General features: G+C 54.1%; 1 protein-coding gene across 1 annotated transcript in view; it reads left to right on the top strand.

Moving 5' to 3' along the window:
* Positions 1 to 209: 209 nt before the first annotated feature.
* Positions 210 to 16,625, top strand: part of BCR (BCR activator of RhoGEF and GTPase) — a 119,777-nt gene continuing 103,361 nt past the window's right edge. Inside the window, exon 1 of the mRNA XM_036077897.2 lies at positions 210 to 2,006. Coding sequence (XP_035933790.1) covers positions 695 to 2,006 — 1,312 coding nt within the window. The 5' untranslated portion in view covers positions 210 to 694. The remainder of the gene's footprint in view (positions 2,007 to 16,625) is intronic.

Raw genomic sequence — 16,625 nt, 5'->3', positions numbered from 1 at the left:
TGAGTTTCCCTAAGGCGCGGAGACTGAGAGAGGGCTGCGGCCGGGTGGGGGCGCGGCCTCCCGGCGGCCCCTCCCCCCTCCCCCATTTCCCCCCCCATTCCCCCCCCAACCCGGAGCCCTCTGCACGGCCCCTTTAAGAGGCCCGCCCGGCTCCGTCAGCCGCGCCGCGGCCACCGCCCCCCGGCCCTCCCCTTCCTGCGGCGCCGATTGCGGGCAGGGCGGGAGTGCGGCGAGAGCGGGCCGGGCCGAGCGCATTGCCCGGGAGGCGGCGGCGGCCGGGACGAGGCGCGGCGCGGGAGCGAGAGCAGAGGAGCGCGCGGGCGGCGGCCATGGGCTAGCGGCGCCGGGCCGAGCGGAGGGCAGCGCCCGCGCCGCGCGGAGAAGCCCCGCACACAATAGCGGCGCGCGCAGCCCCGCGCCCTTCCCCCGCCCTCGCGCGCGCCCGCCCCCCTCGCGCGCGCCCTCCCCCGCGCCCCGCGCCCCGCGCCGCCCGGGGGGAGCCGAGCCCGCCGCCTCACCTGCCGCCCGGGAGGGGGCGGGCATTGTTCGTCCGCTGCCGCGGCCGCCACCACCACCGCCGCGCGAGGCCATGGGGGCCGCCGGGCGCCCCGGGCCGGGCCTGGAGAGGTCGCCGCTCCGCCGCTGAGGCGGGCCCCGCGCTCAGCCGGGCGGCGCAGGTGAGGCCGGCCGCGCCATGGTGGACCCGGTGGGCTTCGCCGAGGCGTGGAAGGCGCAGTTCCCGGACTCCGAGCCGCCGCGCATGGAGCTGCGCTCGGTGGGCGACATCGAGCAGGAACTGGAGCGCTGCAAGGCCTCCATTCGTCGCCTGGAGCAGGAGGTGAACCAGGAGCGCTTCCGCATGATCTACCTGCAGACGCTGCTGGCCAAGGAGAAGAAGAGCTACGACCGGCAACGCTGGGGCTTCCGACGCGCCGCGCAGACCCCCGACGGCGCCGCCGAGCCCCGCGCGTCCGCGCAGCGCCCGCCGCCCGCGCCCGCCGACGGCGCCGACCCGCCGCCCGCCGAGGAGCCCGAGGCCCGGCCCGACGGAGAGGGCTCCCCGAGCAAGGCCAGGCCCGCGGCCCCCCGCAGGCCAGGAGCCTCCGCGACCGCGGACCGGGAAGACCGGGGCCCCCCCACCAGCGTGGCGGCGCTCAGGTCCAACTTTGAGAGGATCCGCAAGGGCCACGGCCAGCCCGGGGCGGTGGACACCGAGAAGCCCTTCTACGTGAACGTCGAGTTTCACCACGAGCGCGGCTTGGTGAAGGTCAACGACAAAGAGGTGTCGGACCGGATCAGCTCCCTGGGCAGTCAGGCGATGCAGATGGAACGTAAGAAGTCCCAGCACGGCACCGGGCCGGGCCTGGGGGACGCGCCCAGACCCTCTTACCGGGGCCGCTCCTCTGAGAGCAGCTGCGGCCTCGACGGCGACTACGAGGACGCGGAGCTGAACCCCCGCTTCCTGAAGGACAACCTGATCAACGCCAATGGCGGCAGCAGGCCCCCTTGGCCGCCTCTGGAGTACCAGCCCTACCAGAGCATCTACGTCGGGGGCATGATGATGGAAGGGGAGGGCAAGGGCCCGCTCCTGCGCAGCCAGAGCACCTCGGAGCAGGAGAAGCGCCTTACCTGGCCCCGCAGGTCCTACTCGCCTCGGAGCTTTGAGGACAGCGGAGGCGGCTACACCCCGGACTGCAGCTCCAATGAGAACCTCACCTCGAGCGAGGAGGACTTCTCCTCGGGCCAGTCCAGCCGCGTGTCCCCCAGCCCCACCACCTACCGCATGTTTCGGGACAAGAGCCGCTCACCCTCGCAGAACTCACAGCAGTCCTTTGACAGCAGCAGCCCCCCGACGCCCCAGTGTCAGAAGCGGCACCGGCAGGGCCAGGTCATCGTGTCGGAGGCCACCATCGTGGGCGTCCGCAAGACGGGGCAGATCTGGCCCAGCGATGGGGACAGCTTGTCGGGCAGGCTGCCTCAGGATGGCACCTTCCATGGAGATGCAGGTGGGTACCTCCACCACCTTGGGGGGGCACACCTGCACCCTGGCTGGAAACCATTGAAAAGAAAAGGGGTCGTTGACCAGGGGAGGAACAGGTAGATACTTTTCTGGACTGTCCACATGCTATCGTGGACAGGAAGGATTCCTGCTGATCCTTACACCTGAACAAATGCCATCCCCCACTTCCTCCTGAATGCAGATTCCCAGTGTTTGGACTGGGATTGGGTTGGGACGGGCAGTATGCGGGGATGGTAGGTGGCTGTTCCTTTGGTTCTGGAGTGGTGTGCCTCTTGTGAGGCTCTGTGGGTTGAGACCAGGGTGCCCTGGGCAGTAATCTCCTTGCCCTGTGATCACTCCATCTAGGCAGTGGGGGTGGTATTAAGAGGGGGCCATCTCTGCCTTCTAGATCGGGTACTTTTAGGGGGGATTGATTTGTGTCTCGGAAATTCACTGCCACCCCAACTGTTCCTGTCCTGGAAGAGTTACAAGACACTAATGGGGAACCCAAGATGTGCTAGCTGCTCCCAAGCCGTAGAAGTGTCAGGTTCGCTTGCTAACCAGCAGCCCGAATGCAAGTCAGAGCAGGTGAAAATAGAAATTAAGAGGAAGTGAGGTGACAGGCAGTTCTGACTCAGTGGGCCACTGAAAATCAATGGGGGTGAAGATTTTATCCAGGGCTGAAGCCGAGCCACACCTGTTCTGATTTGCCTGGCTTTGATGGGAGGCATCGCCCATCATTACTCACCCGGAGGCTCCTGTGTGCATCTTACCCCAGCTCCCTTTTGTGATCCTTCCGTGCACTCTTGCCTCCTTGTCTTCCCAGGGATGAGTGTACAGTGGTGCTCATTTTGGTCTCCTAATCCATGATCTGACCCTTGGTCCTAAGATTAAAACCTGGGGGGTTGTGTATGTAACTTCTGGGGCGATGGGCTTTGAGATCCAGGCACAGTCTGTAAGATTGGAGTAAGAAGAGGATGGGTGGGTGTGGGGCTCCGGTGGGCTGGGGGTTGGGAGCCTGTGGGGAATCTCTTGTTGGAGTCCTGGTCCCTGTTGGGCTGATCCTGTTTTCAGCTCCATTGATTTTTCTTTTTCTGCTGATGGAGTTGTATGTGCTTCCATCGTCAGAATCCTCTTGAAACAAGTAAGGCTATTTTTGGCTCTTTCAAGTGGCCTTTTTTGTGATCAGTGCTCTGTCTTGTTTGTTTTAGGTACATCCAGTTGCTGATCTCCCATTTGTAGCTGGGGGTGGCTGTGGCTTGCTGCTCGGACCTGTGGTCTGACCCAGCTGCATCCCTTAGGTCCCTCGCTGGGGGGGTGGAACGCTGCAGTATTTAGAAGCCTGCTTTGCAGGCACATCAGCTCCCCTGGGGGCTGGAGGATTGCCCTGTGGTCACTGGGCACCAGCCTTGTCTGGCCAGCTGTCGACTGAGTGAGCCAGCTTGAACTGGCCCTCAGCGCCAGGATGCGGGAGAACATTGTTAATAAAGAAAATGAGAGGTTTTCATGGAGACCTGTGATCTGAAATGGTATTCTCTTGCTGATGGTAGAATTCTGAGTTTCCAGAAAGTGGGGGCCGGTCGGACCGAATGTGTTTCCGTAGGTCGCCCTTCGGTTCCTCTTCCCCTTCTCATCAACGCCTCCATCCAGGCTCTCATACAGCTGCTGCAGGCCTGGGACCCCGGCTCTGTGTGTAACCCAGGGCAGGTTCTCAGGAAATGGCCGAGGGGTTCATTTTTACGACTTGGACCCCACTCTTAGGATTTTCTGGATCTTTCTCTGAATGCCCTCAAGGTTCTCTGTCCTGTTAGGTTTTAAAACTGGTTTTCAGCTCTGGGAGCCTTCAGCTCTGTACTCAGCACTCTTCTGAGCATTGTGGCTGGAGGGAAAGGAGGGAGCCTGTGCTGGCAAAGCCATCTGTCTCTTTCTGGACTGTTTCCTGATGTTCTTTAGAGGGCCGTGGGGCCTGCTGGCCAGGGCTGTGCCCTACAGGGAGACAGTGAGGAAAATCCCGGTGTGGGAGGGAGTGGAAGCACCCTAATTTTTCACAGCAGCAGCAACAGACATGGAAGCCCAGCTCTCATGGCTTCAGAAGCCCTTTGGATGAGTGCGCTCTCGTATTTTTTGAGTTGCGGGCCCTGGTGTTAGAGGGAAGAAGCTGAAATGACCCCTCTGCCAGGCCTGGTGACAGTGTCTTCCCTCGCAGGCTCTTGCATCTTCACAGGGTGGGTCTGCCCAACCATAGGTTTAAGGACGAAACCAGGAAGGAGCAGAGCTGGGATTCCCGGGGTTCCGGGTCCCTGTGGGAATGCAGATCTGTTCCTTCCCGAATATGGCCACCTTAGGGTATTCTTTGAATTGCCCCGCACTGCACCTGAAAATCCTGGGTTGGTCCAGGGGTCCCTTCCCCTCCACACACTCAGGGTCCATCAGCTGTTAGCCCTGCTGTGTGTGAGCCCTTCCCTTTCTACCTTGCGGGCTACATAGGAGGAGAGTATAGTCCTTGCCGTCTGCAAGCTTACATGTTCACGGAAGACAGGAACACACACAGCATTTATGTGTTCAGAGGGAGTGAGACCAGGGAAGCTTCTGGAGGCGGCAGCACTAGAGAGAGGCCTCGCCTGTCAGCACATGTCTAGTGGCAGAGGGCAGGGGAAGCTGGCTGCCCTGAGAGCAGTGGGAGCAAAGGCTTGGGGGGCACCCATGTCAGCCCCCTGTGACTCTGAACTGCTTTTTTTTTTTTTTTTTACTGCAATAAAATATATGTAACAAAATTTACCATCTTAACCCATTTGAGCCATTCTTAAGTGTCCAGTTCGGTGGCATTAAGCATATTCACATTGCTGTGCACCCATCACCACCATCCATCTCCAGAACTCTTTTCCTCTTCTTCAACTGAAACTGTCTCCACCAAACGACAGCTCCCCATTTCCTCTCCTTGAGCTCCTGACAACCACCACTGTGCTTTCTGTTTCTGTGATTTGACTACTCTTTTTTTTTTTTTTTAATTTTTTATTTATTTATTTGAGAGAGAGAGAATGAGAGAGAGCAAGCACATGAGAGGGGGGAGGGTCAGAGGGAGAAGCAGGGAGCCCGATGCGGGACTCGATCCAGGGACTCCAGGATCATGACCTGAGCCGAAGGCAGTCGCTTAACCAACTGAGCCACCCAGGCGCCCTGATTTGACCACTCTTAGTACCGCATATAAACAGAGTCATACAGGATCTGTTCCTCTGTGTCTGGCTTCGTTCACTTAGCAGCATCTCCTCAAGGTTTATCCACATGGTAGCACAGGCTGTGTATGTTTTGAAGGCAGGGATCCCTGGTTCATTTCCGGGTCTCCCAGGGAGCCTGGCTCAGAGCTGTATACCTAGCATGTACTGGAAGATCCCTTCCTCCTTTTCACAGCTGTGGGCTTGGGTTGGGGAGTTGAGAGGCTGGGAAGGTGTGCCAGTCATTGGGAAGCATCTTACCTGCTCTACCTGTCTCCAACTCCATCCCTGTCCTTGAACTTCCCTTTCCAAGAGCTTGGGTGAGCCCTTTCAGGGGAGACACCAGACAGCCCAAGATCCTTTACTCTTTTAGGTCTGAGGAATTCTTTTTTTTTTTTTTTTTTTTTAACTGATCTCTGCACCCGGCATGGGGCTCAAACTTACAGCCCTGAAATCAAGAGTCGCATGCTCCACCGACTGAGCCAGCCAGGTGCCCCACAGGTCTGAGGAATTCCTGATCTGAATGCTCAGTCCCAGGTGTCCCTCCGCCCCTTTCCAAATATCAGTCATGAGACCTGACCCCAGATCTTGTGTTTCTTTATGGGCTCTCATACAAGTTGCTGCCCTGTGTTTTCATATCTCTATTAAGCAGTTTAATTTGCTCTTTGGATTCTGGCAATGTGTTGTCACCAGAATGATCAGTGCTTTGTTTTTCCCTTGGGTGATTGAATGGACCAGCCACCAGTTAGATTGAGTAATTCTGGGCCAGGAAAAGGTCACTCGGGCCTTGCATTGACTTGATCATCATCTCTTTAAATCAGACCCTGTGGTCACCTTTGAACTGAGTACAGCCTCCTCTCCGTGAACAGACGCAGGGTGGACAGAACCAAGCAGGTGGAGTCTGAGACCATTAAATCAACAGGGTGAAAACGGAGTCTAGTTTACATTTTACAAGGGTTTTCTGACTCCAGAATGGATGGTTTCCTTGTTCTGGGAACAGAATGAAATATTCTGGAACCTTTCACTAAGGAGGAGCTAGCTGGGAGTGCTGTTGATTTGTGTGGGTCCGGGGCAATGTGCCTTCCCCATTCCTCCCTTTTACCTCATTTGTTGCTTCTGGCTTCAGTAGCCCCCTCCCCTCCTCGGCTGGGAGGCCTGTGGCCCTCACTAGGACAAAGCATCCAGGTGAGCCATATGCTCGGTCCAGCTGGGAGATGACATGGCTATGCTTGAGGCCCAGGCTGCAGCTCACCGCTGTGGTTCGAGGGGCTTCCTCACTCACAGTGAATGGATGGGCATTTTCAAGTGCACTCAGGTTGTCAAACAATAGGCCTGAGTTTCGACTGCGGCTGCCTTTTTTTTTTTTTTAAGATCAATTTATTTATTTTGGAGAGAGAGCGCAGGTGCACGAGTGGGGGGAGGGGCAGAGGGAGAGAGAATCTCAAGCAGACTCCCCGCTGAGCGCGGAGCCTGACACAGAGCCACAGGGCTCGATCCCACGACCCTGAGATCATGACCCGAGCCAAAACCAAGAGTCGGATGCTTAACTGACTGAGCCACACAGGCGCCTCCCCGGCTGCCTTTTAGATCAAGGTTCAGGAGGTGGTGGTAGTGGGTTTAATTAATTATGAATCCCACTAGGGTCCCTCACCCTGACTACAATACAGTCATGTAGGGTTTTGTTTTGGGTTTTTTGTTTTGTTTTGTTTTTTTGCTTTGAAAGCAATGGAATAAGTTAAGTTAAAATGTTACTTATGTAACGTAATAGGTTTGTGTTTTTTTTGTTGCGGTACAACATACATAACCAGATGTGTCATTTGAACCATTGTTAAGTTTGTAATTCAGTGTCATTAAGTACATTCACGTTGTTATGCAACCATCACCACTGTCCATGTTCGGAACTTTTTCATCTTGCAAAACTGAAGCTCTGTCCGCCGCTCAGCACTAACTCACTAACTCATCTTCCCTCCACCTCAGCCCCTGGCAACCACCATCTCCTCTCTGCCCCTGCGCGTCGGCTTATCTCATGTCATTGCAGGCACGTAATAGCCGTCTTTCTGTGTCTCGTTTATTTCACTCAAGTAGGGTTTTGAAGTTGCCGGGAGCAGTATTCTCATCCTTAATTCCCATTTCTGGTTCTTAATAGGTATGTTTAGGAAAACATCTGTTAGTCATGGTGATTTCCTTGGCTTTCACACCCACGTTTTGAAGTGGCCCGGGGTATTAGTTTGCTAGGGCTGCTATGACAAAACACATACTGGGGGTGGCTTAAATAACAGGAATTTATTTTCTCTGTATTTCTAGAGGCAAGTAGTCCAAGATCAGGGTGCTGGCAGGGTTGGTCTCCTCGGAGGCCTCTCTCCTTGACTTGCCTTGCAGATGCCTCCCTGCTTGTGTTCCCCCCCCCCCGCCTCATTCCATGGTCGTCCCTCTGTGCCCCTGCACGCCTAGTGTCCCTCTGTCCACAGTGTCCTCAATAAAGACACAAGGCATATTGAGTTAGGGCCTACCGTAACGACCCCATTTTAACTTAATCACCTCTTTAAAGACCCCCATCTCCAAATGCAGTCAACATTTTGAGGTACTGGCGGTCAGGGCTTCAGCATATGAATTTGGGGGGATACAGTTCAGCCCACAACGCTCGGTGAGTCCCTCATTGGGCAGTAGAGGAAAGGCCGCCATGGCAGAGAAAGATGGTGCTTGTGCTGGCCTCACCAGCCATGTTTTAGGAAGAATTTGAGTGATGCGTTGTTTGGTGCTACGGCAGCCTTGTGGAGCCAAGAAGACACAGCCTGGCGTTAGGAGCGCGGTGTCCTCCCACTTCACCGGTTACCACACCTCGCTCCTTGCCGAAGAAGTTAGTGGTTGGACCCCGTCATTGCTAAGATGCTTTTCTTCGGTGGTTTGATTTTTTTTTTTTCCTTTAAAATTCTAGGTTAGGAACACAATGCTTCCCGTCTTTCTTCTTTACCTACTTTTCTGTTAGCAAGGTAACCACCTCTCCCCATTCAGTCACTCAAAAGTGTTTATTGAGTATCTACTGCGTGCCAGGCATCGTCTTCATGGAAATTGTCTCTTGGCATTTTTCATGGATTTGTGGAGAGGCTAATCTCCAAGGGCCTTGTCTTTAAAAACTAACACACACATACCAAAAAAAAAAAATAATTTTTTTTTAAATTAAAAAGTAAAATAAAAATGAACACACAAAAATAAAACCTTTGTGATGTCCTGGCGTCTTCCCTAACTGTATATCTTCCTTTCACCGTATGTTTGCTGTGATTTCCTGTTAATCCTGTGTCTGGCTGGCTTCCTTCTCCTTCCTTCTTAAGACAAGATCCTACTTATCTCAGTGTCCTAGGATGGGCCTCACTGTAGGCTCTTAACCATGTTTGAGGAGTGGTGTCCTGAGCGCACGTGGATCTGTCTGTGTCTTGGGTGTTGTGGATGTTTGTGGGTCAGAGACAGAATGAGACGCCATTTCTGGGGTCTCTGTTTGCTCAGACCCTTCCCTGTTCTTTTTAATCCTGCTTCCCCCCATCACATAAGCGACATTGGATTTTCGGGGGCCCAGTGATATAGGTGCCCCAGGAAGGAAACTTGTTCGCTTTGGAAATTATCTGGAGATTATTTTTTCCTTCTTTGCTGAGCCTTGGTCTTCCCCTGCTCAACCTTAGAGAGCTCCCTGAGTCCTCAGACGGGAGCCTGCTAATTAGCTGTCTTGGCTTCTAGCGCTTGCTACGGCGACCTTGCAAAATGACTGTGGACAGGGATGGCGTCTGGTGCCCAAGGGAGACACGACTGGCGGGTTCTAAGATGCGCCTGCTGAGGTCTGGTGAAGGAAGATTGTGAGACCCCACTTGTGTAGTAACTACAGCTTTGGTGGGGGCTGTTTCATGTGCCCTCGAAACATTCTTGTGACGTGGCTGGAGCAAGATTATTAACTTAATTATATGCCATCAGCTGACTGGGTCTGAGGGGGTGTGAGACAAACACACCTGCCCAGGGTCAGGCAGTCGGTGGAGGGGCTGGTGCTGGCCTCTCTCCTCAGACCATAGAGTGATGCCAATCACAGGAGTGTGGGCACAGAGTGACCTCCTCCCCCTCCCCTAGTAGGTGGATGGGATGTTCAGCAAACACGTTTCAGACAGGAATGGTGCTGAGTGTCAGGAGACAGGCTTCCCAGCAGGTCATTTTCAGTCTGCTGGGGAGACAGCCTCATAAACCTAAGACAAGCATCATCTGGTCCCAGCCTTTGGACAGGTCCATGAAGGTATCAGCCACCCAAGAATGTTGTTTCTTTTTTTTTTTTTTTTTAAGATTTTATTTATTTATTTGACAGAGACAGCGAGAGAGGGAACACAAGCAGGGGGAGTGAGAGAGGGAGAAGCAGGCTTCCCGCCGAGCAGGGAGCCCGATGTGGGACTCGATCCCAGGACCCTGAGATCATGACCTGAGCCAAAGGCAGATGCTTAACCGACTGAGCCACCCAGGCGCCCCAAGAATGTTGTTTCTTTCCTTTATTTTGCATAGCTCTCAGAAAATTTCCTCACTCTCCCTATGTCCTCCTGGGGCACTTTGCTAAAGATTCCTCCAGCAAATTATGTGGCAAGGGGACCAAGAGGACAAATATGTTGGAGGACACTGCTCATCTGTCTGCCTCTTCCACCCAATGGTCAAGAGCTGAGGGTGGGGGTTGGTGGATGCTGACCATGCTCTGCTGTGAGCGGGTCCCAGGAGGTACAGAGGGACAAGGCCTGGCTGGGAGGATGTGACAGGGATGGCTGGCCACATGCACAGAGGGTCAGTACATGGCCCAGGGAGCATTAGGAAGGAACTGGCTCTGGCTGGCCAGGAGACTCAAGGGGACACTGGAAGGAGAGGGAGAAAGACTTGCTGCTCCAGCCACCGCCAAGCCAGGAATGGAGCGGCCCGAGGGGATCCTTCACTCAAGTGCCTCTGTTGGTTTAAGAAGAGCCTTTGAAGATTCACTTCATTTTAAAGGGCTGACATGTTCCTTTTAACATATGCTGCCGGGGTCAGTTGGAATGCCAGTAGAGCAGGAAGGGCAGATATGCACGTATCCTTGCAAGTGACAAGGTGGATATTCTAGAAGCAACCTAGAGGCAACATATGTCACCCTAGTTCGGGGAAAGAATGCAGACCGTAAAGGTAGATCTGGGGTGTGGTCCTGTGCAGGGCGTTGATTCTGCGGGCTGAAGACCATGACCCCCTCCTTGGGAGGCTTTGAGGGAACTGGAGTGCACAGAGTGGGTGGTCCCTAGGGGCTTGGCCCCCTGTCTGAGTCGCCCCCTCAGGCATCTAATGCCCGTTGATTGCACGCCACTTAGCAAGAGATTTTAAAGGAGAAATGCATAATTCAAGAGGAGTAGGCCATTTTACCCACTTGGCTCAGCAAAAGTCCCCAGTATGAGCTCCAGGGGGACCCAGGGGTCTGCCGTGGCCATGGCCCCCCTCTGTTACCTCTCATAGTGTGTTCACTGAGGTTGAGTGGAGTTATTGCATCTTAAATGTGCAGCATATATTTTTCTGCCTCATGACCCCAGATGTGAAGTTCCATCAGCCCAGAGAACTTGGGGCTACACACCGATGTTGCCGAGCCCTCCATCCTGGGCCACATCGCGCCGCCCCATGGTGGATAGAATGAGGTCCTCTTGCAGTGTTCCCGATTGCAAGGCCTTGTGGTTTTTGGCGGCCTCAAAGCTAGAGGCTGGAGGAAGAGAGAGACCTCTCGATTTTTCTCATAAAGCCCCCTCCCCCTCAAGTTTGTGGAGGGAAGGCTCGGAACCACTTTGTTCTCACTTTCAGTGATTGTAAGCCCTCAAGAGAGGAAATAAAAACCACAGACTTTCTTATTTTAATAGGAGAAAATGGAGGAAGATGGGAAGCTCTGAAAATTACTGATGCTTTGGCATGTACGGACCATGTCTGCAGATTGCCTGAGGCTTTCCAGACCAGAGGGCCTTGCCTTGTGTACAGCCGGGGAGGATACTGGAGAGCTGGGCAGCGCCGTATCAGGGGCGCCCCTGAGGGGCAGGTGGGGGGTGAGGAGCCAGCCCCCATTGTGAGTGGTGGGGCGCGGGGAAGAGCTGAGTGATGTTTCCCCAGAGCGTCAGGGGAATCGGGGTGGCCCACGCTGACCACCGCCATCTGCTGTTCCCCAGCCACACCTCACCCCCTCCCTGAGAGGCTGGGGCAGCTGGACCTGCAGCACGACTGGGGCACACGCTCTTTTTGAGAGTTCCAGAAAGTCTTTTGATTGGAGACTTAGGGGCAAATGCAGTTTCCATCCCATCTGGTGCCTGGGATGATGGGCAGGCGATTGTTTGGTTTCCCTCACTTACACCCTGTAAATGAGGAGCTATATTCCTGCCTGGTGGTGGTGGTTTTTAAATGACTGAGGTAGAGGGGCGCCTGGGTGGCTCAGTTGGTTAAGCATCCAACTCCTGATTTTGGCTCGGGTCATGGTCTCAGGGTCGTGAGATCAAGCCCTGCGTGGGGCTCTGCACTCAGCATGGAGTCTGCTTGGGATTCTCTCCCTCTGCCCCTCCCCACGCTCATGCGTGCTCACATACTCTCTCTCTCAAATAAATAAATCTTTTTAAAAAAATGGCTGAGGTAGGGCGCCTGGGTGGCTCAGTTGGTTAAGCCACTGCCTTCGGCTCAGGTCATGATCCTGGAGTCCCGGGATCGAGTCCCGCATCGGACTCCCTGCTCGGCGGGGAGTCTGCTTCTCCCTCTGACCCTCCCCCTTCTCATGCTCTCTCTCTATCTCATTCTCTCTCTCAAATAAATAAATAAAATCTTTAAAAAAAAAAAAAAAAAAATGGCTGAGGTAGACTTCACACCACAGAATTCACTTATTTAAAGTGTACGGTTTAGTGTTTTTTTAGTATGTTCACAGAGTTATGCAAGCATCACCACTGTCTAATTTTAGAAAAATTTTTCATCACCTCAAAAGGAAATTGCTCCCTTTAGCCACCATGACCCCCTCTCTCCTACAGCCCCTGGCATGCACCACTCTACTCTCTGTAGATTTGCCTTTTTTTTTTTAAGATTTTATTTATTTATTTTTAGAGAGAGAGGGAAAGAGAGCGCATATAGGGAGAAGGAGAGAGAGAATCTCAAGCAGACTCCCTGCTGAGTACAGAGCCGGACTCGGGGCTCAATCTCATGACCCTGAGATCATGACCTGAGCTGATACCACGAGTCAGACGCTTAACCAACTGAGCCACCCAGACGTCCCTAGATTTGCCTTTTCTGGACAGTTCACATGAATTGTGTAACGTGGCCTTTTGTATCTGGCTTCTTTCACTTAGAATAAGGTATCAGGGTTCATCCCTGTTGTAGCATGCATCAACACTTCATTCCTTTTGGTAGCTGAATAATGTTCCAGAGGGTGTTGGGCCACACGGGTGGCTGGGCCCTGGCTACCGCCTGGGCATACTTTGCTGGCTTATGGGGGTCCCGATCAGACCTTGAGGCCTGAGAGGCCTGTGTGTGGAGGTTCTGGAGGGACCGATGGAGCCTCCTTTTCCTTGGGGGAGGACCCCAGGGGAATGGGATGCTGGGAGTTTGCTAGCCTCACCAGGGCTTGATCCAGCCTCCAGCCTGAGGCTCTACCTCACAGGTCTGTCTATCAGGAACTTGCTTGTTCAGAGGCAGCCTTTTCCATCCACACACCTTGAGGGCTGTGTTCTTCTCCAAGGTGCCCCCCCCCCCGCTTTTATTGTGAAATATTAGAACATACAGTGTATCATTTAAACCATTAAGTGTCCAGTTCATTGGCATTGAGCATTCACACTATTGTGCAACCATCACCACCATCCATCTCCAGAACTTTTTCATCGTCTCAGACCGAAACTGTCCCCATTAAACAACAACTTCCCATCCCCCCCAGCCCCTGGCACCCACCATTCTACTTTCTGCTCTAGGAACATCACATATGTGGACTCATAGAGCATTTGTCTTTTTGTGTCTGGCTTGTTAAATTTACTTAGCACGATGTTTTCAGTTTCTTCCTTAAGCATTTCGGTGCCGGGCCTGGGTGATGGCTGGACAGACAGCAAGCCCCCCAGAGGCTGAGCTCACCGAGGCCTCTGCTCAAGAGAGATGAGCAGCCGGTGCTTTGGGCAGCATGCTGCATTTGCAGAGTTCTGCATTTTTCTCTCATAGGGGCCCCCCTGGATGAGCAACAGGGACCCCCAAAGCTGAGTCATCCAAGGTTTTAGGTGAAAGACTCAAGGCCATCCGCTTGTTTGGACTTCTTCCATACTTGAATAGATAGGGTGATCTTAGTCTCGTGACCCTCCCTAGTGTCACAGAACGGCTGTGATGTGAGGCAGGGGATGCACAGGCTGGACCAGTGATGCAAGTGCGCACCTCTCCTGTCCTCTCCAAGGTGCAGGGGTCGCCGGGGTGGGCTCGGCCATCCTCCGGTTGGCTGGAAGTCCCAGTGGCCTGACTTGTGAATTATCTTAGGTGGATGCTCAGCACAGCATATTCACTCTCTGGGGGTGTGTGCAAAAACAGTATTTATTTTTGCCTAAATCTCAGACCTTAGACCAGAAAATGTTCGTTCATGAATGTTGATTTCTGAAAGCTTTCCACTTTCCTGTAGGAACGTGGGTGAACATGTCTGCATTCATATTTGCAGGCATGGGATTATTACCGGAAATGTATTTTATAAGTGCTTTTTTTTTTTCTTACAGTTGCTTTCTTAATTTAGAAAACATTGCCATTTACAAACCCCCATGAAGGAAGAAAGACAGGACACTAAGCCCCCCTGCTATTCAGCCACTTTCAGCAGCACCAGGATCCGGCTGGGCCTGTCTCACCTTCTCTCCCTCATATTCAGTGTTGTTGTTGTTGTTTAATTGTGGAAAAAAATGATACATAATATAAAATGTACCATCTTGACCACTACGTACAGAGTTCAGTAGTGGTAAGTATTCAGTTTTTTAAGGGGCAAAGGTGATGGGAAAACACTGTTCTTTCTTTTTTTTTTAAGATTTTTATTTATTTGAGAGAGAGAGAGAATAAGCAGGAGAAGTAGCAGAGGTGGGGGGAGAAGCAGGCTCCCCACTGAGCAAGGAGCCCAATGTGGGGCTCGATCCCAGGACCCCGGGATCGACTCAGGACCCCTGAGCCAAAGGCAGACGCTTAACTGACTGAGCCACCCAGACGCCCCGGAAAACACTGTTCTTCAGGAAGCTTTGTTCCTCTCCCTATCCTAGGAAATGATTGGTTCAGACTCAGCCCTTAGCTGGGGTGCGAGGAGCCTGCGGACCAGGGTGGGAGCGGGGACGAGCAGGCACTTGAAATACCGTGATGTGAGAAAGGTCTCAGGGTTCTGTGGAGAGAGTGGTGCTGTGGAGCACATGGGCGGGGAGGCCTCCTGTCCTTTGTCCCGTGTCCTTGGGGAAGAGGGCTGGGGGGACTGTTCTAGGTGGAGAGTAGAATGGCAAGAACCCAGAAGCTGGAAGGTAGTCACAGTGCTAGGAAATAGCAGAGCCTGTTTGGTTGGAGAATTAGTGTAAAATATGGGCAACAGGGGAGGTGAGGGTGGATATAGGAGGGTTGAGGTCATGCTGGGCAGGACCGGGAAGCTAGGCTGAGGACGTCGTGCTTTCTCGAAGCGTGATGGGGCAGGTGGAAGGTTGTTGAGAGGGGAAGGTTGCTTTTGGAGCTCTGCCCCAGGAAAGGCATTTGGCAGGAGTGTACAAGATGGTCTGGTGGGAGTGGGGGCCCCTGGAGTTGTTGTCTTGGGAGTAAGTGGGTCTGGGGGGAAGATGGAGAGGACAAGAGCGAGCAGACAGTGGGAGGGGGTGACAGAAGAGAAAGGAGGCCAGCCCGGTAGAGTCTGGGGGTTGGGAGGGCTGTGCTGGAGGCCTCAGGGTCGGGGGTGGGGGCAGCAGTCTGCAGACCTTTAGGAGGAAGGCCAGGCAAGGCAAGACCAGGAAGGCTGGATCAGGTCTGGGCTTTGCATATTTGGGGGCCTCACAGGAGAGAGAGGAGTCTGAGATGAGAGGGAAGTGTGGTGGGGGAGTTTATGTTGCAGAAAGGCAAAGGGGTCAGGGGTTTAGGATCAGAGTTTTTGAGAGCTCCCCGAGTGTGTACCCATGGGCTTGCTTGGTCCCAGGGTCCAAGTAGGAGCTCCAAGGAAGTGATCAAGTGTGTGTGGGGTCAGTGGGGAGGTTAGTGGTCCCAGCAGAGGAGTGATCAAGTTACTGCTGAACGGTGACCAGGAGTGACGTGGCTTTCAGGCATCCGGGCCTCGTGTGCATGTGGCGGTGCTTCAAAGACATTGGCTTGGCTCACCAGGGGATCCAGGAGGGTAGGGGGCTGCGTGAGGGTGAGAAGACCCGGAGGGGAGAGAGATCAAGGTGGCTGCGAGGCAGAAAGCTGGTTTGGGAGAGCCGGGTTTGGGGCCCTTTAGCAGGTCTGAGAGGGGACAGGGAGGTCCACTGTGTGGCTGGCACAGAGGGGAATGGAACAGTGGCCACATGGGTCGTGTCCCTGTGGCTGGTGGCCGAGCGTGGTTGGAGAGGAATGCAGCGATGAGCCCTGTGCTAATGGAGTGTCAGATGCGGAGCGTGTGGCTTAGGGGCCCCAGTGAGTCATGGTAATGGTCTGGGATCTGAGACCCACATGTGCATGAGTGCCCAGTAGGGAGGCCCTTGTTGGAACAGTGTCTTGTCATGGAGCAGTCAGATGGGTCCACCCTCGCCCCCCAAAGCAGCTGGTGAGCCACTGTTAGAATTTGGCCCTTAGAAATCTGGGTTGTGATTATTAACATAAGTCTGGTTTCCTCTCCTGTGGTATTTCTTCAGTGGCCAGATGGTATGAGTTGCTGCAGCAGATTCTTCTCCGTGGAAGAGTAGGCAAGGCTCCAGAAGGACTGTTTGAGGTGTGTGTAGGGGGGTGCTCTAGAAAGGGATGTGCGTCTCCAGAAAAGTAGACCCGTGTGACTCTAGAAAAGAATGCCCACAGCTCCAGAAAGGGGTGTGTGAGGAAGCATCAGAGACTTGGTCCCAAACATTCCTTTGTCATCCTCCGGCTTCTCCAGTCCCATGAGCCCTGTGGTTGCTTATTTATCCCTGCTTAGTCTGCAGTCTCAGGTTCCAGAAACTCTGGCAAGGAAGTCCGGGAAGGTTAATGGGCTGAGGCCCGGCCTGCTGGCTCTCTGGGGGAGGCACTTTGTTCCAACCGCTCAGGAAATGTCTGCTGTGTTGGACTGGGCAGCTGGGCCCCCAGGAAGCCAGCAAGGGGCCTACTTCCTAATACTGCAGGTGCAGAATTGGCATGGTTGTTGGCTACTGGGGAGCGACAAGCAGGTGTGTGGCCCGGGAGCGCGGGAGGGTACATCTGAGAGAACAGAACGTGAATGTTTCCTT

Source organism: Halichoerus grypus, chromosome 13 (assembly GCF_964656455.1).
Source record: "Halichoerus grypus chromosome 13, mHalGry1.hap1.1, whole genome shotgun sequence".
Classification (NCBI taxonomy): Eukaryota; Metazoa; Chordata; class Mammalia; order Carnivora; family Phocidae; genus Halichoerus; species Halichoerus grypus.
Note: the sequence above shows the minus strand (reverse complement) of the source record. Positions and strands in the feature narration are given on the sequence as shown.